We start from the raw sequence: 27824 nt of genomic DNA on the forward strand, positions 1-27824 counted from the left end.
TCCATGTATTTAGATTTGTTGAAAATATTATCGTTACAGTTACTATTAGTATATTTATTATTACTGTTTAATTTAATGTGACATTCATGATTATAAATAAATGTGAACAAAGACAATTCAATTGGCTCATTATATTGTAATTACATCAATGATAAATAATAAAAAGAAATACTTTCATTGGCTCACTAAAAGTTGCATTTCTCCAACATCTCAACCTTACATAAGTACGTCCATCTTGCCCATTTCTTACAAAATAGTTTCAAATCCACTCATCATTTACAAATTTTAGTACGGCTCAAATTGCGATGAATGATGCAAGAATTGAGAGCCACAACCCAATAAAAAAATCTGTAATAATTTAGACTCTATTTGATAATTATTTCAATCCCGTTTGGTATCCATTTTGTTTTTGTTTTTGAAAATTAAGCTAATTGACACTATTTCATCTCTAAATTTCTTTCTTTGTTATCTATTTTTCACTGATTGTTTAAAAAACCAAGTCAAATTTTGAGAACTAAAAATTAACTTTCAAAAAATTGTTTTGTTTTTGGAATTTGATTAAAAATTCAACCATTGTACTTAAGAAAGATGTAAATCATTGCAAGAAATGTAGATGAAAGAGACTTAATTTTCAAGAACAAAAACAAAGAATAAAATGATTACCAAATGGAATCTTCATTTTTTTTTTTTTTTTTTGAAATTCAAGTATGTTTCCTCTCCATTTTTTTACAATGATTTGCATCTTTCTAAGTACAATGGTTGAATTTTTTGTCAAACTTCACAAATAAAAACAAATTTTTAAAAGTTATTTTTTAGTTTTCAAATTTTGACTTCATTTTTTAAAACCATTAAAAAAATAGATAACAAAAGAAATTTAGAGATAGAAGAAGTGTTTATAGACTTAATTTAAAAATAAAATAATAATAATAATAATAATAATTTTATAAAAAAAAAAAAAAAAAAAAAAAAAAAAAAAAAAATCTAAATAGTTACCAAACTACCTTTAGAATTTCCATGAAAATGGACACAAAATGAAGATGTAGTGCTATGATTCCGCATCGTTCTTGTAATGAGGGCACGTAAGGAAGGCACTATGAAGATGATCATGATTATTAACATCCCCGTGGTGCTTTTCCTTTTTGGTAAAAATATCCTCCTCTCGTAGTAACTCAACTTTGATCACAAGTGAATAACATTACAGAACAAACCAAAAATCCCCAAGCATAAAAGATGTTACAAAATAAGACATCTATCTTGAGAGGAAGAGGAAACCTGCGTTATTGCTTCTTCACACATTTAAACTCCAAATCAGGGACATGGATTGGGAAACCTCGAATGAATTTCGTCTATTTCAGAAATTATTTCAGGTGTGAGCTCAACCTTAACAGCATTTAGAATATCCAAGAGTTGCCATGACTTGGTAACTCCAAAAACAACACTTGCTACAAGGGGATGCCTGAGAACAAATGCTGCGGGAACCCAAAATTAGATATTGCTAGGATAACTAAAAACATAGAAAATGTCAAAAAAAAAAAAAAAAATAGTAAAACCAGTGACCAACTACAACAAGATAGACGAAGAACCATAATCAATTCAGGGTGCAACAAGTCCTCCCAAGAAGTCAAGAAAATATAACTCATTTTAATTTCGGTTCATTGAAAGACATGCAAGTTTTTCAGAGTGATAGTTGTGGTTTATCAGATAGATCAACTTTACAACTCAAAGACGTAAATCTCATTTAGAGGCAACTAGATGTTCTTTACTAAAAGCTATACCGGGAATTTGGCCCATATGTGAGTGTGATCTTTCATTTTTCATGAGCCTTTTAATATCGCCAGTACAGATGAGAAACCATCACTTGTCATGAGTCGGTTCCAAAAATCAAAGGTCATTTCAATTCTGATTCATAATGTTTGATGGCTAATGAAACAAGTAAAACTACTTTCCTCCCTATGCAACAATTATTTACTCAGCATAAAGAGAAATTATAAGCTAATTTAGATCTTTAACCGGCTGCAATTCTGGTATCTCACTATGCATATGGAAGCTACAGCCTTCGTTTTTTTTTTTTTTTTTTTTTTTTAATTATTCCTTCTCCATACAAGTTTCGGGTTTACAGTCCAAGAACCATGATTTCCTCTTCTGCTCCATCTTCAAAGATAATTTAGCAATTTATTCATACATGGTCTATCGTAAACCGACTTACTATAGCAAGATGAAGTCTGTTCTGCAACATCTCAAAACACAACTTCACAAGGCTTACAACCTACTTTACAAGATCTATGTCCCAAACCTCGAAAGAAACAATATACAGAGAAGGAAAGAAAAGGGAGAACAAACCAATTGCCAGAGAGACTGGATGAAGGCCATATGTCTTAGCAACCTTAACATATTCCTACGGACAATAGGCAACAGAAAACAAGTTAGTGAAAGCACCATGTTAAGCAGTCCACATACTCTGAAGCAGTGACATCAAATGTCATTATGATCTGAAGTAATAGTCAAACAATCATGCTACAAGTTTTTTAGCTTGCCTCTCGAAAGAGGATAGGCCGGCGGCCGCCTATTGTAGAATCGTCGATAACCTGGCATTTCACTGATCGGAAAAGTGTAAAAGAGCCGTTTCGGCTTACGACTCTTAAACGCAGATGTGAGCGAAGAGCTAAGCTACTAATTTCATGGCGAAGGTTATAGTCAAACAATCATGCTACAAGTTTTTTACGCCCAACATTCTTCTTCAACATTACAAAATGCAAAAGCTTCACAATTGACCGGTCGTTATCTTTCAGTTTTCATGTACTAAAAATAAAAAATAAGAACTGACGGATTTGCATACCATGGTAGCTGTTTTGATGACGTTATTGGTTAGGTTGTATCTAGATTCCCCTTCTAAATACTTTCCTGGAATGAACAAAGAAACATTAGTTCACATAGGAAAGTCCACATCTAATGAATTTGGAACAATTTCCTTTCCGTTTATGATCAGAAAAGATGACATGGGGAAGCGTTTTATAGAGACCTCTGAAAAGATTAAGTCGAGCATCTGCAGGACCACCTTCAGGAGAAAAGTACTTCCCAGAAAGTATGCCCATTGCCAGGGGACTGTATGCTAATAAGCTGATTCTGAAAAAGATTGGATAATCCGTGAAACAACAATAACAAACATTCAATATTGTATTTAATAAGTTTATCAATTTCAAAAAGTATCAATAAGTTCCTAAGCTTTCAGTCTGTGTAATGGATCCATGAATTTTTAATTTGTATTTAATAGGTCTGTGAATTTTTAAAAATGTCAAATAGGTAAGAGACCTATCAAACACAAAGTTTAAAGTCCAATGACCTATTAGATGCTTGTTTAAGGACATATTAAACACAAAATTGTAAGTTTAAGTTAAATGACCTATTAAGCACAACACAATTTGTGATCTAACCAAGAATGTATTACCTCTCATGATGACAACATTCAGCTAGGCCAGAATCAAAAGTTCGACAAAGCAAACTGTACGAGTTCTTCAAAGTAGAATTGTTCCATTTAGTAGCAATAAATATGAAAAGATAGAATAAGAACCAAAATATTGAGCTCAAGCACCTGCAATGATACAAGTTTCGGAAAGTGGGGATATCTTTCACCAATATGTGCAAATTTCATAACACCATAAGGTGTTTCGTTGCTGAGGCCAATGTACCTGATCTGAGAACACAAGTATTCCAAATTACTTGAAAACACGGTATGTTATTTGAGTGAGTGAGAGAGAGAACATGGCACTATGATCGCCTACCTTACCAGCATCAGCAGCCTTGCTGAGCGCAAAAAGTTGCTCTTTTATAGAAACTGAACAATACTGCCAGGATGGATTATATTCAGTTTCTCCAAACATTGGAACATACCTTAAAAGACAAACATACACAAATGATTATGTTGTTCTCGCAACTAAAACAAATATATCGATATAACACAAAGATGGTGTCTGGTCAATAATTCACTGAAGAAAGTTTAAATAATTGTATCTCCCACAATATTGACAGATTAAGTTAGTACATACAAACCGATCAGGCCAATGAATCTGGTAAATATCGATGAAATCCGTTTGCATTCTCTTTAAGCTGCACAAAATAGATATTTCACATCAGAGAAGATTTAATCTCCTCATCTCACATAGACTAGTCAGTAGATAGAGTTTATACTTCCTTCCAAGAGGAAGTTAAGAGATAACTAGCCATGGTATCTTATTGATTGTGGGCAACAGGGAGGGAAGGTGAAAAAAGGTTGGATTTCAAATTTTTTTGTCACGACACAAAAAAAAATTTGAACGTTTGGTAAATCATGCCACATTTCCACAAAAATTATCTAAAATCATTTATAAATGTCGCTTCTTTGTGTAAGTAGCAAAAAACCTAATAGCATGACCATTTGAAATATTTCAAACATTGCAAGAATTTAAAACTTAGAAACCAAAAGAAACTCTGTGAAACCTCAAAGACAAAAAAAATGTATTTATCCCTGATATCTATCTATGAAAATATGTTATTTCACACCATAGACCTAGCATCAATTGCTTCTGTAATATTTTTAGTATCCAAACACTTCGGTCCGCCTCGTATCCAAGTCATTTGCCCAGATGGTCCGGCAACCTGCATGATTGTATCAGAATTTGTCTCAGCATAAGAGTTCTAAGAAACAATCAAATTTAAGTTAGAAATCAAATTTGTGTTGGCCATTCCTAAAACCAAAGCAACCTAACCAAGAGGGAAAACAATCAGATAATTTGTAGCTTGGAAAGCTAGAGATTCTGTAGAATCCTAATAGCATTGATTCATTTAAAAAATAAATACTTTTTATAACATATTTAGATCAACCTTGCCACTACTGGCTTGTTTGGACTGACTATGAAAACCTAGAGATCAAAGCAAGTTTACTTGGCTCTTTCCTGTAGCCAATAAATCTGAAGTGCATGTTGAAAACCTTCTCTTTGATCAACGGATAGTATTGCATTCTGATGGCAGTGGTGAATTTGTAAAATATTTTGTTGCCTTCTTTTTTATTCCAATGGAATTTTACATAAGAAATATTTTCCTTATGCCCAAGAATAAACAACTTCGTTTTTTCTTTATTTTCTACGACATGGCAGCAAGGTCACTCTACTACTAACATTTTTTTTTCTTATGAGAAACATCAATCATAATTTCATAGATAGTATAAATTACAAAAGGCAAGAGATGCCAAGAAAGATTACAAAATGTTATTCCACTGTGAAGTAAGGGAAGTAAGATCATAATCACAAAAAAAAGGGGTGAGCGATGTACACCAAGTCAGAAATGTATACAAAAGGTAATAAAAAAATGAGTGAAATCCATCTCTCTCTCTTCAAAGATGCGGTGATTCCATTCATTCTCTTCAAAAGTCACTCCACTACTTACAATACCATGTCACATATTTGGGTCATTAACAAATAGCTCTATCAAATATAAGCATAGAAATATTGTTTAAACTGTCTTATCATTGCTTTTTCATTCTTTTGTTCCTATTGACTTTTTATCGTATGCCTTCTCCCCATTTTTTTTCTCTTATTAATTGTGTGCCTCCTTCAACTCTTGATCAATTATCATCCTTTGAGGGACTTTTTAGTCATACTCCTAATTTCTCTTACCTAAAGGTGTGATGTGCATGTTATCCTTTGTTAAAACTTTATAATAAGCATAATGTTAAGCCTAAAACTTCTCAAAATGTTTTTGTTGGATATACCCTTGATTATAAAGGATATATTCGTTATAACCCTTTCACCAAAATGTCCACTGTCGCTCAGCTTCATGAAACCATTTTTCCATTTGCTAATCGTTAACTTCATGCTAAAACTGTTCTCTAAATTTTCCTTCTTTTCAAGACCCAATTTTCTTATTAAATACGCTTCTTACACTTTCTTCTAAACTCGTACCACCTACAGCTGATCCTGTACTTGTTGTACCAACTGTCTGTTGCTTGTTCTATTGATGTTCTACTAATCGTTCAACGCATGTTGACTTATGATCCAATATGTTCTTTGTTAATGAAAAAAGCACAGAGAATCAGAGTTTATACAATCTCTCTCTACCTGTTTTTTGTGCTATTAAAAAAATTACTTGATGAAAATTATCAGAGAGTTATACAATATCTCTCTACCTGTCATATGCTTATTAAGTACTTATTCTTTAGAAATAACTCAAGCTGAACTAGCTAACAAAAGAAACAAAAGACCTATGTAACAGCTCAATGACCCACAATCTCTATGCCTTTACATTGACCAAAGGAAGGTTACAAAAGCTAACTCCACAAATAATCAACGAAAACAACGATAAATAATAATAAATAAAATCAATTGCCAAAGAAATCTTGGCCAAATTGTAGAAATATAGCGCTACGGCATAGACGCACACACAGAGAGGCAAACCTTTGTAGCTAAAACTATACGATCCCGAGAAATTTTTCGGCTTCTGATCCAATGGCCAAGGTACTCCTCGCTCCGGCCCTGAGTCTCAGAACGTTGAGGCACTGGATACCTGCAAATGGGGTTGAATATAGAGAAGGAACAAACATGAACTCTCGGAAATGGAATTCTATAGTAGTGAGAAATGTAGGCATCATAGAATTGACTAGAAGAAGAGAGCGAGGCCAAAATACATTTCTGCAGAATCGAAGAAGTTGATGCCCGCATCGAAAGCTTGGTCGAGGAGGCTAAATGACTGAAACAGCGAGTTCTGCTCGCCGAACGTCATGGTACCTGTGAACATGCAGAGATGAATAATTAGGTCATAGGGAACCAGAGGATTGAAAAGTAAAAAGCAAGAGAAATAATCGAATCAACCGAAGCAGAGCCTTGAAACCATGAGATTCGGAGCAAGATTGAAGAGAGGAACCGCCATTCTCCAAGAAGCAAGAAGAACAGGGTATAGAGGGCGGGAACCAAAAACGTCGAGACAATCTATGAAGATAAGCTTCAAACTGAAATAAAATCATTTTGTTTTCTAATTCTATTTTCACGTGGTTAATAAGTACAACTACAAAGGTTGGGTGTAGTCTAAGTCTACTTAATCATGACTCTTTTTAGAAGAAAAAATTTTGGGTACATCTAGTGCACTTCACTTAGTAAATCCTAAATATTATCCAATAAAATAATATCATCATGTGATATTTTTATTTTTTTTCTAATTCTATTTTGATGTGATTAATAAATGGAGAACATATATCTAGGAATTTTGTTAAAATAATGTTATTTTAATAATTATTAACAAAAATAGAGTTGGACTGAAATTAATGTAAAAAATAGGGTAATGGAATCGTGGACCCGGTACACGATTAGCCCTAAATCGTGGACAAGGTCCATGACTTCCTTCGCATCACGTGCATCTGGCACATCTAGCACTGACCTGGCATAAGAAGACTGCCACATTGACAGTCATGTAGACTAGGTGATCGTGGCCGGGGTCTACAACTACCCTTAGTTGTGTACCGAGTATACGATTTAGTGGTCCCAAAACGCACCCCACAGCCTTCTCCCCCTTCACTTTCTTCCCATCTCAAACTTTTCACTTTCTTCCTCTCTCTCACAGTCGTGTGCCTTCTGTCGGTCCATCTATCGTTGCCATTCGCCGTTCTTCCTGCTGTCGCCGACCGTAGGTAACATTTTTTCCCAATATATGAGATTGTGCATAAAAGAAAAAATAGTGTTTCCAAAATATTTAAGTGTATGCTCCATAAATCTACTATTTTATTTTTTTTTTAATTTTTATTTGGGTTGATTTAAGTGTATGCTCCATAGATCTACATTTAAGCTGATTTGATTTTTTTTTTTTTAGTAATTTAATATTATAATTTGGACCATTACATTTAGGTTGATTTGAATTGTTTTTTAGTTTAATATTATAACTTGGGCGGTTAAATTTGGGTTGATTTGGCTTTTTTATTTTAAAAGAAAATATTTGGATTGTTTGGACTGGTCATAAACTAATATTTGGATTGTTTGGAGTATTGATCTATTTAGACTGTTTAAAAGAAGAAACAAACTTTTTGAACCGATACCGGATTGGGTTGTTAGTATTAACATATTCTTTTGTCACCTATAACAGTTGTAAAAATTTAAGTAAATATGTCGATGTGTTAAGAAGATTTAGTCATTCTTGAACCTGAAAATGATGGGGGACAGTAATATTGACGTAGAACTTGATGAATTATTAAGAAACGATAGAAGTGTAAAACATGATCTTAAGTTGGTACCGTCAGAGATGTTCACACAAATAAATTGAGAAATTACTAATTCAACTTGTGAATAGGGGTCAACATTGGAGGAAATGGGTAGATACATAGATAATTTTAGTTTAATACAAAAAGTAATATTATTTGACACTAAAAAAGATTTACAACTAACTGTAAAAAAATATTGTGTGGCAGAACATTGTGAGATTGTCGTAGTAGAATCAATTAAGATATTTGGTATGTGAGATATAAACAGTGGAAGGATGGTTGTGATTGGTGGTTACGAGCATGTCAGCGTAAAACTCATGGGATGTTTGAAATTACCAGAATTGAAGGGGAGCCCTCATGTTTGTACTTAGAATTGATACAAGATAATTCACAACTTGATTCAAATTTTATGAGTATCGAAATCCAAAATACGGTTAGAGTTGATCCTTAGGTACATTGGCCCTACTCCTAGAAGCAATTAAAAAGCAATGTGTTTATAATGTTAATTATAGACAGGTATGGCGAGCCAAGAGAAAAGCATTGATTCCTATGTTTGGTGATTGGGAGAAATCATATTCAAAACTTTCGTATTGGTTGAGTGTTGTTGTGCATTACAATCCTAGAACACAATCGGATTAGTATTTCTTTCCATCTGACGTGCCAGGTACTACTATTTTTGGTCGAGTTTTTCTGGTCCTTTTGTTCTGCAAAAAGGGTTCAAATATTGCAGACCATTAATTCAGATTGATAGAACTCATCTCTACGGAAAGTATAAGGGAAAATTATTGACTACCTTATCTATTGATGCAAACGTGCATATATTTCCTCTTGCTTTTGCTATTGTTGAAGGTGAAAACTCGTCCAGTTGGTTATGGTTTTCATGGGCATTGCGTGAATATGTTACCCAACGAGATGGTATTTGCATGAACAAGTGGCAGTCATTCAAGATTCCATGCTCTCATGTAAGTGAAGTTTGTAATTACATGTGTTTGACATATATACTTCTCATTGATGAATGATACAAGTTGTCTCATTGTAAGTGATGTTATGAAGGTCACTTCGATTTAATACAACACCCAGATTATTGGCCAGAATTATCATTTACAAAAGCTCGTCCAAATGCGGACTTACTAAGAGAACAAGGTCACCCAAAAAGTGCGCAAATTTATAATGAAATGGATTAGATAGAGGCTAGCCAAAAAGTTCGATGAACAATTTGCAAGGGAGAAAGACATAAGAAGCGTACTTGTCCACAACATACATTAAGTGCTGTCTTTTTGGGCCATTTATGACTTTGTTATGTAATCCATTTTTTATGTAATTGTACTTTTTATGTAATAGACTTTTTATTTTTTTATGAAATGGATTTTGTTATGTAATTTGAAGTTCTTAGTAATGGATTTTATTATGTAATAGATTTTTTAATGTAATGGATTTTGTTATGGAATTGACTATATGTAATGTAATTTAAATTTCTTGGGTAATGGATTTTTTTATGTAATGTGTTTATATTCTTTTAGTGTTTATGCATCATGGAGCCTGGTCCTTCTAATCTTATACAACTATATCAACAAAATACCCCTCGTTCACAATCGATATGTGATAGTTCTTCTACTGTAGTTTTGAGTTGTCGGAGAAAGGAAGCACTTGCACAACATATTATCTCGTTTGATCCACGTATTATTCCTTACGTACAACAGGTTGATTTTCTTGGGATTGCACAGATTGGATTTATCCAACTTAATTAACACCTCATTACTGCTTTAGTAGAGCATTGGAGACCAGAAACCCACACATTTCACATGTCTTGTGGGGAATGTACAATTACGTTGCAGGATGTTGCTATTCAGTTTGGATTACGAGTCAATGGAGAACCTTTGATAGGTTCATTACAATATGATTGGAAAACTGTTTGTGACAAGCTTTTGGGCGTTCGATCAAATGATTTGAAAGATTCAAGATTGAGTATCCCGTGGTTAGCATCCCAATTTCCTAAATTGCCTCCCGATGCCGACGACATCAGCATACGTAGGTATACACGAGCATATATTATGAGCTTATTGGAGGATTTTTTTCGATGAAAAGTCGAACATTCTGGTACATCTTATGTTTCTCCCTCTGCTGTCTGATTTCAAGCATGTTGGTATATACTCATGGGGTGGTGCCTGTCTTGCATAGCTTTATATAAAACTTTGTCAGACTATTAATGCACAAACATTGGAAATAGCGGGACCACTGATTCTACTATAGGTATGGGCCTATGATAGATTTAAAGTCATATCACCACAAGTCCAATTACAGGCCTTAGTGCCAGATATTATTTCATTTATATATTTATTCCATTATCATTTTATGTAATAAAACAAATTAATTGCATTTTTTTTATAATTTTAGATGAAGTCGTGTATTAGCTACCTTTGAACAATCAACAAATATGTTGCTAGTATATCGACAAATATTTGACAGACTGATGCACAATCAGGTAAAAAATGTATACTAAAAACTTTTTAGGTGTCTAATTATTTTTTTCAAATTAATTGGATACCACACACGCAAGATATTTGGTCATTACATCCTTTTACTGTCTTGATGGTCAAGATATCTGTTGACAGTTAGTCCTCTTATATGCTTCCATATAGTAGAGTGACATCATATAGATCGTGTATTGAGATAGTTCTGTCTGCGACAAATGATACCTTCGTTGTGTTATACACTCTCAACACTACACCAAATTGATTTGAGAGTGTAGAACCTCTTCAAAGCTCGATCTCCAGCTGCAATCTTCTCCAAATCTTGTTGCAGACCACCTCAAGATCTTTCTCACTATTCTTTTGGTGCTCTAGCTTGAGTTGTGGGATTCAAAACAAGCTTGAATCAAAGGATGAAGGAGAATAGCTCACAGTAGCAATCTGGTTGAAGAACACTTTCTTCAGCCCGAATTTTCTCTAAAATTATCTATTTATTGCATGTCTGAAATTCACTCCAAACTCTTCGATATATTGCAGATCAACATGCAAGGGAGAGAGTTGCATTAGTTGCAGCTCATGCTTGGAGTAACACAAGGTAATGTTGATGGCTTTTTGTGTGAGCAAGTAGAAGATGGACAATGGAAAACATGATTTTTCCATTTGTGTTTTGTTTTGCCAATTTTCCAATTTTATCACAAAATCAAAACTTGATATTTCTAAAAAACTAAAAAATAAAATTAATTTAATAAATTAGTTTTTAAATAAAACTAATTAATTTAATATCAAATATTAAATTAATTTTTACACACATTCATCTTTATATATTTAAATCATATTTAAATATAAATTCTCCTATTGATTTAATTCACAAATTAAACATGTAATTATATCTCATATAATTACTAATTCCGTTAATTCTAATTTGAGCATTTCAAATTAACTTATCACGCTATTCTAGAACTAGTCCATTTACGAGCTAGTAGGGGGATATGGCGGACCTATAAATCATGGGCTCCAACGATTCAAAATTAATTGGCTAAACTCATTAGACCAGATTAATCCCCATTCCGTAACTGATGAGTCACTCCACTAAAGCCCATAGTTGCACTCCCCTCACTATAGATATATTATGTCCACATGATTTAAACATAATCAGCAAGTCGACCCTTCATAGGTTGTTCGTAATAACGGCTAGGTCAAATATCTATTTTACCCCCGAGATTACGTCTTATTTCTCAAGTTCCTACTGATCCTCTAATGAACAACTAGTTTGTGATCTAATCACTAAACCAAACTCTCTTAACCCAGTGAGAGGGTGAGGCCCCTTGTTCAAGACCTGGATTCAGTACTTGAGAGAACAACCTTTCTTCTATCTCTAAATCGGGTAGGTATGAACTCCGTCTTGCATCCTATGTCCCCAGCTATCTACTAGGTCTTACCCTACAATGGGAGTCTTATTGAACCGACACTGTTGAGCCAACCCTCACCTATGCAAATCTAAGGGTAATTCTGAATAAACAAAAGTTCATAGTTAGCTCAGGATTAAGATCGAATTACCTAGGTCATATAGGTGAAATAGTCAATCTTATATAGTAAACAACATTATAAAGTAAGAATGACTTATTTCTTGGTCCGATCTTATGCAAACTCATTGCATAGGACGCCCCCCACTCCTCATGTCATATCATGTACAAATAAGAATCACATCGTATGTAGCACTTTACAACTCTTTGTAACAACTACAGAGTAGGCCGCATCCAATGGTGTTACCAGAATAAGGTACCCAACCTTATTCATGTACCATAGATCATTTTGACTATTTACTCGAATCTGATCCACTCTTATGTCTCCACATAAAGTTCAGTACTCATGCAATAGTCATGGGTCTTAGTTTATTGGATTTAGAATTTCATACAATTTATGAAATCAATAATAAGTATATTGATTATAGAAAATGTTTATCATTTTACAAACTGCGAGTTTTAGGACATAAAACCCAACATGCTCACGAGTGGTGTATACTGCCTATCGCATAGCAAATCGAGAGCATACACGACAGCTCAACGTTTCTAAATGATCGTATACACGCGTGCAATTTACTAAACGATCGTCTAGCTTTTTCCTATATGATCGCGCACCTAAGCGTTTACTAATCGATCATCTATACGATCACACCTCTTTTACTACACGATCGTCTACCTTTACTCAAACGATCAAGCATTGTCTATACGATAGACACCTGATATCTCCCACTTACTTGGTCGTGGTAAACGATTATGCTTTCCTCCTTCCCTCTACCAAATCCAACAGAGCCTACACCTCCTGGATTCTCACACCGAGAATATCGAGGGTTCCAAGTGTGGTGTCTTTCCTACTGCCATGTTTGTGAGGAGGTCGTTCGTAGGTAGACGATTTGGTGGACGATTACTTGGACATTCTTAGCGAGAGCGAGAGAAGCGGTCCTTGGATGAGAACAATTTTTTTTTTTTTTTTTTTTGTGAAGAAGGATTATTCAACTGGTATATTTCTTGTTCTCTTGTTGTTTGTTAAAGTTCAAAGCATGCCTGTAATTTGTAGTTAATGCATAATTTATCTGTTTGATTATGAATGCGGCAATTCTGTCACAATGAGTTTAAACGATCTTGCTTTCGCTCAGAGGTACTCTTTGTTTAGGTCAGGAAGTTCCTGACAGATCTAGAAGTTGTTCCAAACATGTCTAGGACCATCATCCTCTATTGTGACAGTAGTCGTGCTGTGGCGAACTCTAGGAAGCCCAGAGTCACAAGCGCTCGTATCGTACAAACATATAGAGCGGAAGTATCATCTCATCGAGATAGTGCATCAAGGGGTCGTGATAGTGATGAAGATCGCTTTAGAGCACAACGTTCTAACCCGTTTAACGAAAGCTCTAACGACTATAGTTTTTTAGGGTCACCTTCTGAGTATGGGTCTACAGGACCGCCCGCGGCTGGACTAAGGCAAGTGGGGAGAATATTTTTGTATTGGGCCTCTTATTTTGCCCTAGTTTATTATTTTGTACTATTTGTATGTACACCTCACTCGCTTTAGAACAAATGGGAGATTGTTGGGGATGATGCCCTAAACTCTCGTTGAGTCCTGTAGTTTGTAAATACAATTTTGAACAAACGCTTGTGATTTATAATACATGATATTTTCTTCATTTTTGTCTATGAACATTGGATGTTTTAATTTCTTTACTACAAACCAATAAACTAAGATCCCTGGTTGTCGTTTGTAACTTAAGCATGTATGCAGAGACATACAGATGGATCATGTCTTAAGTGATAACCAAAATGGTCTGTATTATATGGATATAGGAGGGAAACCTTATCTTGGTAACTTTATGAATGCGACCTGCTTTGTAGAATAGTTACAAGTGTTGTGATTTGCTACAGATGGTCTGATCCTGATCATTCATGTGGAGATATGCGAGCGGAGATGTCCTATACAAAGAAGTTTGTATAAGACCGGACCACGAAGTATTTTAGTCTCGTTATATAACGTCGTTCATGACAGATACTTCACTTTACTAGGATGCCCATAGGTAACATGACCTCGATCTTGAGTGAGTTGGGAACTTCTGCCTTTGAGGGTGGTCCTTTGATTTGCATGGGTGCGAGTGGCCAGATTGCCGACTCAAACCTACTACTTTCGGGATTCATCTGATTTGGGAGCTGGGAACTCAGCTACACAAGATGGAATTCACTCATTCCTCGAAGTAGGGGTAAGTAGATAGATTGCTCCCTTAAGGACTGATCCTGGGGCTTGAACGATGTGGCGCCACACACCTTCTCATAGCCCGAGAGGTGTCCACATATAGTAGGACTATGTTGTATTGTTCATTAGAGGGATCAGTGGTATTTAAGGAGTTAGATGTAACTATAGGGGCAAAACGGTAAATTGGTCCAACTATACTTACGAGCATCTGTGAAGGGTTATCGTACTGTTGATTGGTTATATTTGATGGACACAGAAATATATCTGTGGTGAGAAGAGTGCAACTATCGGTCTTTAGTGGAATGTCTGGCAGTTAACGGATGGTGGATCTCGTAGCTAAAGAGTTTAGTCAGCTATTCACGTACCGTTGGAGCTTCGAGCCATAGGTCCATAAAGTCCCCTTGGTAGCTTAATGGATTCAAGTTGAGAATCAGTTTTTGGGTCAGTTTGAAGTGTTCAAATTGATAAGAGGGAGTTCGATTATATATGATATGATTGACATTATTTATGATATATATTAATTGGAGGAAAATGATATAAATGTGATTTATATCTAATAGGGGAGAAAAGGACTATGGTTAATGTATTGCATATGATGTGATATTAAACCATAGATTATAAATATAATAAGATTATATTTATTTTTAATTAAACAATTATGGGATGATTGTTGCTCGATTTTTCTCCGTAACCGAATGAGATTGTAGGAGGTTGCATTCTGTTTTCATAACTGAAGGATAAAATGAAAATTGTTTTCATTTTGCAAAGGATCAAATATTCGCTTCACGAGTGGTGTATACTGCCTATCGCGTAGCAAACTGAGAGCATACCAAACAGCTCAATGTTTCTAAACGATCGTATACACGCGCACAGTTTACTAAACGATCGCATATGATTTGCTAAACGATCGTCTAGCTTTTTCCTACACAATCACACGTCTGAGCATTTACTAAACGATCGTTTATACAATCACGCCCCTTTTACTACACGATCGTCTACCTTTACCTAAACAATCAAGCATCATCTATAGATATACACCTGATATCTCCCACTTGCTTGGTCGTGGTAAACGATTGTGCTTTCCTCCTTCCTTCTACCAAATCCAACAGAGCCCACACCTCCTGGATTCTCACACCAAGAATACCAAGGGTTCCAAGTGGTGGTGTCCTCTCTGCTGTTGTGTTCATGAGGAGGCCATTTGTGGGTAGACGATTTGATGAACGATTATTTGGACATTCTCAGTGAGAGCGAGAGGAGCAGTCCTTGGACGAGAACGAGTTTTTTTTTTTTTTTTTTTTTTTTTTTTTTTTTTTGTGAAGAAGGATTCTTCAACTGGTATGTTTCTAGTTCTCTTGTTGTTATTAAAGTTCAAAGCATGTCTGTAATTTGTAGTTAATGCATAATTTGTTTGTTTGATTGTGAAAGCGGTAATTCTGTCACAATAAGTTTGGAACGATCTTGCTTCCGCTCAAAGGTACTCTTTGTTTAGAGTTCCGTCAAAATCGAGGTAAGCTAGTTACTGCCGGTTCGCCCTCGAACATAAATGGTGTTAAGTATGTGATTGCATTATGTATACTGGATTGAAATGCTATGACTTATTGTGTTGGGCTGTTGAGGGGAGTTATAGAGGCCTACGTTTATGCCATGGGAATTTATGATTTCATGTGAATGTCGCGGTGTTTGAATAGTGGATGGACTTTGTGACTATTCTGCAAACTCTTAAGCATGATTTAAGATTATGATTGTATGCTTATGACTATATTAGACTGATAGTGACTGTTAGTATTTTTATCGGTTATGCACATCGCATGTTGTGAGTCTTCGAGTTCACACCTTATATCCATGTTTCGGTGCTCCTCTAGGATCAATGCTTATGCCTATGATTGTGCCCCTCCAGGGTCGCTACTCATGAGAACGTGCCTTCAGGTTTGTCCCTTATGCTTATGTCTATACTTATGCCTACGACGCGTACTGTGCATTTAAGTACCGATTGGAAGACTAACAGATACCTAGTGGGCTCAATAGTGGGTTGCTTACTGGGTATACTCATTCTTTCCTCTTCATGTGTTTTGGGTAAGGGAAAAGACCAGTGAATGATAGGAAGAACCCGTGACCCAGCCGTTAGGACTTGACATTGCTTCCACACTTAGGTTTACTTTTAGTTAAAACATGATTTGGTTAAGAGTATAGTATTTAAAGCTCTTGGTTATTTCAATTATTCATTTGTTAGTTTATTTATTTGCTTAATTTGTTCCAAATTAGAGTCAGGGGTACCCCAAATACATTTTTAATAATTTATCGTTTTAGAGCTTTATTAAATGAAGTAAAGGTTTTATTTCTTTTTTCAAACCTTTCCTCAAGTAATATACTGTCAAGCTTATGCATGCATGTAGTAGAGTCTTGAAAGCATAATAAAAAGTTGAGTCGTTACAATTTTTGTTTTTAGAAAATTGAGATCTAAAAACATAAATTTAAAAACAAAAAAACCAAGAACCAAAAACTGAAATGATTACCAAACGGGGACTTAAAAAATAAGTTTTTTGTTTTAAAAACCAAAAAGTGAATTAGTTACTAAACACACCCATTTTTTAAAGAAATCAAAAACCAAAAATAAGAAATGAATGGGTTATCAAATAGACCCTAAATTTGTATTTTATTTTTATAAAACAACAAATTATATATATAACATGTTTCGTAACGGTTTTTTTTTAAATTATTTGAAAATTGTATTTTATTTTTATTTTTATATAAAATGAATAGCAAACTATTTTTATAATATTGTTTCATATATGTATAGGTCAAAACCTGCTCGTTTTGAACATTGCAATTTAACCGCTCCATCAAATATGACAAATGTCGAAATTAAACATTTAGTCCTCACACTTTAGTTTTTTAGGTTTAAATACTATTTTGGTTTTCGTATTTTTGACTTTGGTTCATTTTGATTCTTTTACTTTTAAAATATTCATTTTGGTACTTATACTTTCAACTTTAGTTTATTTTGGTCCATATACTTTCAAAATGTTCATTTTGGTCCTTATAGTTTAAAAAAATTGATCATTTTGGTCCCTTAAAAAAAAAGTAAAAATGAAAATGAAAGGACCAAAATGGAAGACAAGGATCAAAATGAACATTTTAAAAGTACAGAGACCAAAATGAATATTTTGAGAATATAAAGACCAAAATAAATCAAAACCAAAAGTTTAGAGACCAAAGTAGTTTTTTTTTTTTGTTTTGTTTTGTTTTGTTTATCATATGTGGGGTAGTAGAACTAAACCCTTGATTCCGAAGTCGATATAAAAGTTATATGTCAGTTAAGCTATACCTATGTTGACCCTCAAACTTTTGTTTGTAAAAAAAATTTGTATTTAAACTACTCATAACATAAAATACCAAATACATATAATAAACAAACTCGTTTTTAAAATCTAAAAACCAATTAGTTACCAAATGAACCTCGATTAATTTGTAAGTTAATACGTCTAAATTTTATGCTCCATTGAACCCTAAACTTTCAATTTTGTGTCTAAAAGATTCGTTGGTTTAAAATATATTTTAGTTTTTAGATGGTTTTGGTTTGAGTAATAGTGTATCCATTTTCATGCATCTCACTTTTATCACTCACACAAAAAAACAATTAAATTATTATAAAAAATAAATTAAAAGAAATTTTCACATGTCAAATTATGATTGGACAATTTGATGAGGTCTACAAAGATAAGTGCTACCGAAGATGCACAAAGTATTTTTCTTTTGGTTTTGACAAGTGTGTTAATTTCAGTTGTTTTTTAATTATGTGGTGTATACCCTTGCTCGGGGGATTGCTGGTTTGGATGGTGTGTTGGATTTTAGTGGGTCTTCTTGGAGGGAAGATGGGGAGGTTTTTGGATGTATGAGTTTATGGGTTGGTTGTCCACTTGTTTTAAATGAGGATGTCCCCACTCTATTCGTTGGTATTTATTCTTTATGAATTCGCTCTTTAGAAAATATGGATTAAACTTATAATCTGAAGGTTCATAAATAAATAGACACAAATCTTAAAGTTCATAGATTAAATTTGTAATTGATGTTATACACATTACTCTATTTTCAGGGTCTACCGAAATCCCATGTCTAGGTTTTTATTCTACATTGATTTTACAAAAACTATTTATTATTATTATCATTATTTTGATATTCTACTCAACACTATATACCATCCTAGGTGATCATTATAGTTAACAATATGTACAAAATCAATAAAAGCAAATGTAAACATGTTGAGTAAAAGTAAAAGAGGACACATATACATACAGAGTTCGTATAGTTTGTATTCCATTCTTAAAATACCTCAAAACTTTGAATTCAAAAAAATATTTAGCTCATAATGAAGATATAAATATAGTTTAAGAAATTTGACGTTGATTTAAATCATCTCCAAATTATATTTGATAATATATTTATAAACAATAAAACTAATGGTAGTAGTTAATGATAAGTGCGATCAAGACGCTCGTGTAGGCTTATGATGTGTAGTACCGTAGGAAATGAATGGTCTTTAATCCTCTGGATAATAATAATAATTATTGAGAAAAAGAAGGAAAAAAGAAACGAGGAGCTTTAAGTTTGTTCATGGGTCACCTATAATTGTGGTAGGCTTGTCTTTTCGCTGCTGCAGACTGCTAGTTAGGTTTCAGTTACGCATGCTTCTGTAACGATCATTCCCCTCCCTCATCCATTCTTCTCTATCTGATTTCTCTGCCGTACATACCCCTAACCCTCACTGGCCCACGCCCTTTTCTACCTTCTCTCCCTCTGCCACCACCACCGCCCGCCGGCACCTGGAACTATTCACAGGCTAAGTCTGTCAATCGTATGAAACATGGTTGGTGTATTCCAATTCCAGGCTACGTCGGAGGATCTTTGGCGAGGGAGTATCTATGGTAGTTGGGGCACTGTTTTGGTTCTCGTTTTCATTGCAATTTGTCATTTAGTTTATTCCAAGAAAAATGTCTGTTCCCTTCTCTCCCGCTTAAAAACCTCGTCTATTGTCGCTGATCGCCACATCTCCGACGTATCTCCTTCATCTGAATGTCCTCCTCCACAATTGAGGTGAATTTTTCTTAGTTTCCTTTTCTGGCTTTTATCCATTATCATATATCTAGATGATTGTATTCTGCTCGATATACTTTTACTTACTGTACAGCTAGGCGTCTAGAGTCTCTAATTTGTAGTTCTTTTAGTTGTAGTACTTTTCACGGATTAGGGTTCACTGGAAGTTTTTTGTGTGAAAAGATACCGGGTTTGAATATGTCGTTTATTCTCCAAGAAAACAGAGACTTTATGATGAATTCGATCTTTTTTGAGTTCCTTAACACTCTTGAGGATCTTACAAAAAGGCTTGGAAGAGAAAAGGATTTGCTCGGAAATTGACTGGAATTCTTTGAAGCCCTCACCCTTGAGATCAATCCGTTTTAATTTTTATCTTTTTTCTCTTTTAACATGAAGCGATCATGGAAGAGACTAATGCTCAAATATACTAATTTCATGAGGGAGAAGAGAAAAAACAAAATGCAATGAAAATAAAAATAAAATAGAGAACATGATATGACATATCATAACAGAATTCTCCAAGAATGAAGCTATAGAATCTTCTTATCAAATAAAAGTGTCAAATACATAAGAAAAACTCCCTATTTATAAGGGATTAACACTCAAATGGGGGTAAAAGGGATTAATTTAAGGATTTATCAATCCTCCCTCCCACAAAGCACTACTAAATTTTGAACATCCCCTAAAGAATAAATATGAGGAGGGACATCTAAAATCTTCATCGACCCTTTCTCAAATTTCAACCAATTACCTTAGGTCACCAACTTCTTTTCCCATGGACGGAGGCTGACAGTGCAGTCATTAAGAGTTCCCCTCGCATAGTCAAGGACTTTCTTTACTAAGGAGGAATGAGCGAGAGGTCATTTTTCAAGAATGGTTGAAGAAACAACTATTTCGAACTTTCAAGATTTGGAAATCAAATTTGCCAAGATATGATAAAATAACGTATTTCAACTTTATCTAAAAGAAATTCAGTATACTACTTTCATTTGATGACATATGTATTGAATTTATTATTAATAACCAAAGCTTGTTATTATTGTTTATTTTATTTTATTTTTTTGGGGGGGGGGAATAAAATCAACAATTTTCATTGAGAGAAAAAATGAAAGAATATATGGGCATACCCTGTTTAAACACCCTTCAAGTAGCTATCTGATTAAGTGACAGAAAAAGTTGTGTGATAAACCAATGAAAGAAGTTGTTTTCATTAAAAACTTCAAGATGATTTTTTGTTTTTAAACATCACTGCTATTATTCCACCATTTGAATTGGTGAACGAAAACATGTCATGTGTGAAATATTTTGACTAGATCCACATATTATGGATTAGAGATACTATCAAATTATCACCTTGGTTGTGCTGGTAGTCAAGTGAGATTGAAGATCGTCTTATTTGTGCAGAGTAATGGAGGCTATTTCAGATACAGATTTGAAGTCTTTGTTGGACAATTTGGATGGAAGGATAATAAATGAAAATGAGAAATGGGAACGTGTTGTAGAAAAAAGTAATGATCATCTTTCATATAGTGCTAAATGCTGCAAGCCTAAGGTTCTCATCCTCTCTTTTTTCACATGTGGAATGATATTTTGGTCTAGTTATGAATTACTATTCTATTTGTAAAAGATGGGAGCTCTTCGCTTATTTGGTTTGTGAAGTGAATGATTCTGAGTTCAAGTTGGTCATATACTGATCTTATTGCAGGATGGTCCCTTGAAATATTCAAGTGTGACAATATTTGAAAATTGCTGTCCAATATTGTTGAGAGATTTCTACATGGACAACGACTATAGAAAACAGTGGGACAGTACCATGCTTATGCATGAGCAGCTACAAATGGATGGAACTAGCGGAATCGAAGTCGGTCGCACCTTGAAAAAATTTCCATTATTAACGCCTAGGGAGTATATACTATCATGGAGATTATGGGAAGGGAAAGATGAAACTTTTTACTGTTTTACCAAGGTATTGATTTTAATGTTTTGCCCACCCTAGCACGCACTCACACACATGAACACAATAAGTGAGTGTGTATTTATTCTGTTGATATTATTTTGATAATTCCCAAACAAGGAAAAGCTCACTGTATTCATGGTTCTCTGCCATGAGGATTGCATTGTATTACAAATTTCTCTTTTGTATGGCTTCTAGTAGGAAGATTTATATGTATATAAGAAACGGAACGTTTCTTTAAATCTAAGATTGAGAATCTATCAAGCCAATCAATTACAAGACCACCATTGTGACAAGGAGATGGATTTCTCTTTACTCCTCAGTCCTCACTGTTCCTCTCCCCATCCGTCATTGTCCTCCTCTTCTTTGGTTGGTTCTTCTTTCTCGACAACCTATAACTATTGATACGCTAAAACTTGGTCAATGCCTTCCCAAATGGACAACAAACAAGCCTTTCAATCTTTGACGATAGAAGTAAAGAAAACATTAGCCTATACAGTGCCCAACTGAATATCCCCTCTGCCACGACACCCTTTCTTTCCCTCCCACCCCACTCTACCACGAACATGAATTCACCTACCTGCAGCCGCCCGATATTGGAAAAGGCATCATTGAGACACTTTGCCACCATAGAGAAAAGAATTACACTATAGAGACCGATAGCATAGCAAACTTTTAAGGAACCGGAGTTAAAGATCTCAATGAGGACAAGGGGTTGAGCCTCCTTTATTAGCATCCACTAGTCGTCTCTATGTTGGCTAGAAGAATCTTCGATATTCTTCGAGGAAGCTCTTATAGAAGGCCAAACTATCTAGGTAGAAAAAGCCTTAAATAGAAAGGGAACCATAAGTGAAATTACCCTTCTACCAAACTATGGAGGGATAAACAATATTATCTTCCCGGTGGGTGAAGAAAGAAAAGAACAACATGGGCTTTATAATCTCATCTCCAATTACCCCTTTGCTTCGCCTGTAGGGAGCATTAACCATCCCAAACTCCCTTCCCACGTTTCAAGCTTTGCACTAAATCCCCCACTTTAAGTGCCTCCTTTATCCTACATGGAAATAGTTTCTCCAAGCAGAAAGGAGGATTCGTATTTACCTTGAATCAACCTCACACCTACCCTGTTCCTCCATGAGATACCTCCATAGTGCCTACAAGGAAATGCTTCCATGACGATTGACGAATGATACAATTTTTTTCTGAAACGGAAATGAGACTATTCATTGATATAATGAAAGAATCTAATGCTCACCGTACATGAGAGGAAAGCCAAAAAAAAAGAAAAAAAAAAGACTTCTATCAGTGTAAAATTATTTCAAATGGTAAAATTGTTGAAAATATTTACAATATATAGCAAAATTTTAGAACTATCAATGATAGACGCTGATAGATACTGATAGACTTCTATCAGTGTCCATCAATATCACTGATAGACTTCTATCAGTGTCCATCAATGTCACTGATAGACACTGATAGAAGTCTATCAGTGTCTATCATTGATAGTTCTAAAATTTTGCTATATCTGGTAAATATTTTGATTCATTTTTCTATATTTGAAAACAACTCTAAATCAAATTGGAATCAAATGGACCCAACCAAAGTAGATGCCATCAAGAACTGATCAACTTAAAAAAACATGAAGGATGTGCAAAGTTCTCATAGTCATATTACTGTTATATAGGCAATTTAGATAGGAACTGAACTCCACTGCAACATGCTTAACCAATTGTTTTTATTATTATTATTAGTATTTATATATAAAAATGAGTCAAACGACGATCTTCATTGAGATAAAAATGAAAGAATAAGGGCATACAAAAACCAAACCCACCAAAGAGAGAGGAATCCCTCTCAAAGATGGGACTCCAACTCTATAAAATAAAAACTTATAGAGTAGTTACAAAAGGTCTTCAAAACCGAAGCCCAAAGAGAAACACGATACCAATTGTTAAAGGAAGACCAATGGAATACTTCAGTGAGAATTAACCTTGGCAAGAAGAACTTTATTGACATATAGATAGCATTTTATGATATCTTTGAGCTTTACAACCTTGAGCATAAAAGTATTCTGCTGTTGTCAGACCACTCTGAAATTTGACCAAATTAAAAGTGATTTATTATCTTTACTTTTTTAAAAAAGGGAACAAAGTTCTCATTGATTGAATGACAATTTATTTACACTGAGAACACCATAGCTTATGAAAGAAAAAAAATTCAATACAGAATCTGGAAATACAAGATTACCAAATACCCAGCCAGAAAACAACACCAATCCAAAACTTGAAGCTAACAATACAAACCATGAAATCACCACAGAACAACTAAATATGCCATCCCCCAAGTCTCTCAATAAGAAGTTTGCTAGTTCTTCCTCTTTGCCTAAGGTATTAGTTATGGCTTGTGGAAATTTAGAAATCCCATAAGAGGACTATGCTGAACAGCATCTTAAATACATCTCCGAATCTCTTTAAAAGAAGATGCCCTTTTCAGCTTTGTTACCTTCTCTTTGCCTATTATGTTTTGCAGCAGTTGAATTTATAAACCACCTCTTTTTTTACTGCTCTTTTGCCAAGAATTACTGGTATATTTCAAAATCTTAACTTGAAAAATACCAATAACCCATCACAGTACACGTCTAGCCTTCTCAGACCATACCAGGACGAAGCTTGCCTGGGTCCAACTCTGTTACTATCGGTATATTCACTATTATGTTAACTTTGGAAGTTTTCCTTAACTAGGAGATGGTGAATCGTCAATTGATAGTTCTGGATTGTGTAATATATTGGAGGCAGATTTAGGAACCAAAATGTCTAATTCTTTCAAGCTACTTCTTTTTGCGCTACTAAGTTTATTTCCTTGAAAATGACTTTTGGCAGGAGTGTGATCATCCTTTGGCACCACAACAGAAGAAGTATGTGCGAGTGACATTTTTCAGATCTGGTTGGCGAATCAGGAGAGGCAAGTGGCTATCCTCTGTTGTTGTTGTTGTTGTTGTTGTTTTATTTGTTTATTTTATATGGTCATTGGTTTTTTTAGTTCGCCTAGGAACATTGCATATTTTAGCAAAGAAACTCCAAATCCAATTGCATATTGTTAACTGCTCAGTTCATAAAAAACGTGGTATTATTAATGTTTGTAAAAAATTCTCTTCCTTTTTTGTTATGCTGGCTTGGAGGTTATAAATGGTTAACTGACGTTTTCTTTTTCTTTATAGGGCATTTTTTATAATATTAGGGCAAATTGTCTTTTTGTCCTCTTTTGCTTACTTCTAAAGAAAGTTTCTATTTGCTCCTCACGTTTCTTGCTGCAGTCAACGGAAGGTGATTGAATAATTTTTAAAATTAACTTTGTGAGGATAATTGTGTTGACATAGATATTTGCAACAGTTACTTAGTTTTATATTTTTCTTGTTTCTCACGTGGAAAATTTATAAAGCAAGTCAATTTGTCAAATTACCAAAGACTAAGAAAAATATTAACAATAACTCATAATTAAAAAAATGAACCCAATTTTGTAAAAATTCCTCTCCTTTGCAATCCAAGAAAGTCGGAAAGGTGTTTGTAATGATAAGAAATTAGTGGGGGATTTTATGGATTGGGGACCTAGAAATGGTTGTGCTTTGTCCCTTGATCCTTTAGGCTGTTACGGTTGAGTTCTGTTTCTTAAAAAAAATAATAAATACCAAAAGATAAAAGAGGAAAAAAATATATGGTTGTGCCTTGGTTTATTTTTTTAAAAATTTTTTCTTTCCGTTGAAAAGGAAAGCTGGAGCTTGCTTGAAGTCGAAGTTCTTGTTAATTGTTATGGATATTGCCAAGTCTAAGCCTATGGTTACTTCGTTCTGTATAATTAATAAAACTGAAAAGAAGTCAGTTTTTCACTATCCTGGATTACCATATGAACTATTTTACTATCTTTTTAGAATTCAAGGATTTTATTTATTTATTAATTATTATTATTATTATTATTTTAATGAGAATTTTAGATTCAAGAATTAAAATGTCACTTTTAAAATTATGGGATCAGATGGAAACTTTCTTGAGAATTCATGAATATTAGGGATTTTGCAAAATGTAACTTTTTCTCCCCTTAAACCATCAAAGTAAGTAAATAAGCTAGCTATAAGTGTACAGGATTAGGCATACATCTTTTATAGACTTCAAATCTGAACCACTTATCGTGATGGTTTCATATTATTTTAATTGCAGTATCCGGCAGAAATGCATGTGAGATCAGTATGTTGCACCAAGAAGATGCCGGTTTGAATGTGGAGATGGCAAAACTTGCATTTGCGAAGGGCATATGGAGCTTTGTCTGTAAAATGGATAAAGCATTACGCAAATACGCTCTAATCAACAACCCTCCCTCAAGTTCACTTGTCACTGCAGTTACTCTGATTAAGAAGGTTAAAAATGTTCACTCTTTACTTTATTGATGCTAGTTATACAATTTGGTCCAGATTAATGTTTGTCATTTTTTCATTATCCAAGTGTATGTAGTATGTACTTCATTGTTTTATGGAGTGTTCTTATTCTCACGCCTCTTACTGCTGTGGCAGAGAACACACTTCAGTTTGTTTTGGGTAGTGTTTAGTTTTCTGTTTATAGGCTGAGCTTGGATTTGTAGAAATTGTCGTAGAGGGAATTCCATAACAAACATGTTATAGAGTTAGGTCACTTTGAACAGAAAAAATTATGGTGGAGAGTTAATACAAACATGTTTCTCTTATTGGTGTTCTCTTTCCAAGGTGTCCTCTCTGAAATTTGGTTCGAAAGAAATCAACGAATCTTCAGAATTCTGCTCAAACTTCTTTTGCTCACTTTGACGCGGCACGTCTTAAAACTTCTACTTGGTGTTCTCTTTCCAAGATTTTTTATGGGTTTTCAATTGAGGATATCTATAGTAGATGGAATGCTTTCATTATTCCCTTTTAAGCTTTTTAAGGCTTTGTATGTTTTCGGTTATCCTCTTGTATGTGTTGTTGGTCGCTGTTTTCATGCTATCCTTGTTTTGCGTTGTTAGTATCTTTTTGTTTTCATGCATCCTTGTATTTCTTAGTATTAGTCTCTTCCCATTTTTTTAAAATAAAAAGTTGTATCCTTCTCCAAAAAAAAAAAACATACACGTTCCTTTTATAGCTTACTTTTGTTGGATATGACTGACACATTTTTGTACATAAAGGTTCCAGATGGATTTGAGGACATGGATGGCATTATCTCTAAAGCAAACGTTGTAGAAACCGAGTCGTCTTGTGGACAAGTTTCTTCAGAAGAGAGAAAGCTCTCGAGGGCATCGAAAAAACTTGTGGCCAATGGTTTGCTTCTAATTGGTGGTGTGATCTGCCTGTCAAGAGGTCACTCTAGTCTTGGTGCCAAAGTTGTTATGGCATATATTCTCACAAAGCTAAGCAAGCGAGCTGATGCCCCAGGACCAGGAGGCCAAATGGCAAAGTAAAGAGAATTATATAACGTAGTCAAGGAAGGGAGGAGATATAACCATGTTTTCTTTTTATATTAAAAGTTTCGTTTTCTTTTTCTTTTAAATAAAAAATCTTGTTCAAGTTTCTGTATCATACAGTATAGTTAATTGCAAAGTGTTTTATTTTTGTCATTAATATTATTGTAGATCATATGCTTCATTTGTTCCTTCGTTTCTATCTCATCCTCAAGTTTGAGTCTAGGTTAAATAAATGTCATTAAAGGTTAGTTTGTTTTGATTGATTTTCTGAGTGCTTAAAGATATTTTTAAAGCATTTAGAGTCATTTTAAACATGTGAAAAGACCAAAAGTAGCATAATTCTGATTATCGGGCAAGATATATCTATAAAGAGTTTTCATTAATACCTCACGATTAAATGTCCAGATCTCGACAAAACTGAACGGTGTAGTTACTTAGTTCAATCTAAACCATAAATTCTCAGCCAACTAATTACTATTTTCATAGGTAAGTTTTTCCTCTACTAAAAACATCCACCAAATATCACCTAAAACATTATCAAATGAGTCCAAGTGAATGCACAATCTTACATGACCGGATACAAGAACTCAAGGACAGTTTTTCAAAAACCTTAGTCCCTGTGTCGTACCAATCTTACTCACAGGAGAAAGAAGGTTCATGGAGCATATTGATAATTGAACGATATAAATGTAGATTCATCCTGACAAATATGTGACAATGAAATTTGTAAAGTCCAAACGTAATTTTGATTCAACTTTGCCATTTATTTTAGAAGCACTTTTTTTTATAAAAAAATTACGAATGTGTTTGGTTTAACTTGGGACCTGGTTGATAATAATTTTGTTTTTGATTTTTTTTTTTGAAAATTAAGTCTGTTCTCTATTGATTTCTTACAATT

General features: G+C 34.2%; 2 protein-coding genes across 3 annotated transcripts; one reads left to right on the forward strand and one right to left on the reverse strand.

The window, feature by feature from the left end:
• Positions 1 to 1021: 1021 nt before the first annotated feature.
• LOC120070327 (protein tas-like) lies at positions 1022 to 6981 on the reverse strand. The gene is made up of 12 exons (XM_039022254.1): positions 6840 to 6981; positions 6656 to 6755; positions 6426 to 6534; positions 4544 to 4632; positions 4048 to 4104; positions 3780 to 3888; positions 3590 to 3691; positions 3446 to 3510; positions 3020 to 3123; positions 2837 to 2901; positions 2341 to 2395; positions 1022 to 1469 (listed from the first exon to the last, which is right to left on the reverse strand). Exons 1-12 carry the CDS (start codon positions 6895 to 6897, stop codon positions 1309 to 1311), a joined length of 1074 nt encoding a protein of 357 aa, XP_038878182.1. The 5' UTR covers positions 6898 to 6981; the 3' UTR covers positions 1022 to 1308.
• Positions 6982 to 19014: 12033 nt separating this feature from the next.
• LOC120090201 (phosphatidylcholine transfer protein-like) lies at positions 19015 to 27093 on the forward strand. Of its 2 annotated transcripts, none has more exons than XM_039047753.1 (6): positions 19015 to 19512; positions 20917 to 21064; positions 21218 to 21478; positions 24346 to 24427; positions 25678 to 25874; positions 26658 to 26850. In XM_039047753.1, the coding sequence occupies exons 1-6, from the start codon at positions 19283 to 19285 to the stop codon at positions 26703 to 26705; spliced, it is 966 nt and encodes a 321-aa protein (XP_038903681.1). In that variant the 5' UTR covers positions 19015 to 19282; the 3' UTR covers positions 26706 to 26850. The 2 variants fall into 2 exon arrangements, with proteins under 2 accessions (XP_038903681.1, XP_038903674.1); XM_039047746.1 differs by having other exon boundaries at positions 19019 to 19512; positions 26651 to 27093.
• Positions 27094 to 27824: the final 731 nt, after the last annotated feature.

Source organism: Benincasa hispida, chromosome 1 (assembly GCF_009727055.1).
Source record: "Benincasa hispida cultivar B227 chromosome 1, ASM972705v1, whole genome shotgun sequence".
Classification (NCBI taxonomy): Eukaryota; Viridiplantae; Streptophyta; class Magnoliopsida; order Cucurbitales; family Cucurbitaceae; genus Benincasa; species Benincasa hispida.

Bases quoted from the DNA above. Each gene is read 5' to 3' on its own strand.
- LOC120070327 (XM_039022254.1), bottom strand. From the start codon at position 6,897: ATGGCGGTTCCTCTCTTCAATCTTGCTCCGAATCTCATGGTTTCAAGG. The intron at 4,633-6,425 runs GTTTGCCTCTCT...ACAATCATGCAG, and splicing joins GTATAGTTTTAGCTACAAAG to GTTGCCGGACCATCTGGGCA. The intron at 3,511-3,589 runs GTGCTTGAGCTC...TCTACTTTGAAG, and splicing joins CGAAACTTGTATCATTGCAG to AACTCGTACAGTTTGCTTTG.
- LOC120090201 (XM_039047746.1), top strand. From the start codon at position 19,283: ATGGTTGGTGTATTCCAATTCCAGGCTACGTCGGAGGATCTTTGGCGA. The intron at 19,513-20,916 runs GTGAATTTTTCT...TTATTTGTGCAG, and splicing joins TGTCCTCCTCCACAATTGAG to AGTAATGGAGGCTATTTCAG. The intron at 21,479-24,345 runs GTATTGATTTTA...GACTTTTGGCAG, and splicing joins CTTTTTACTGTTTTACCAAG to GAGTGTGATCATCCTTTGGC.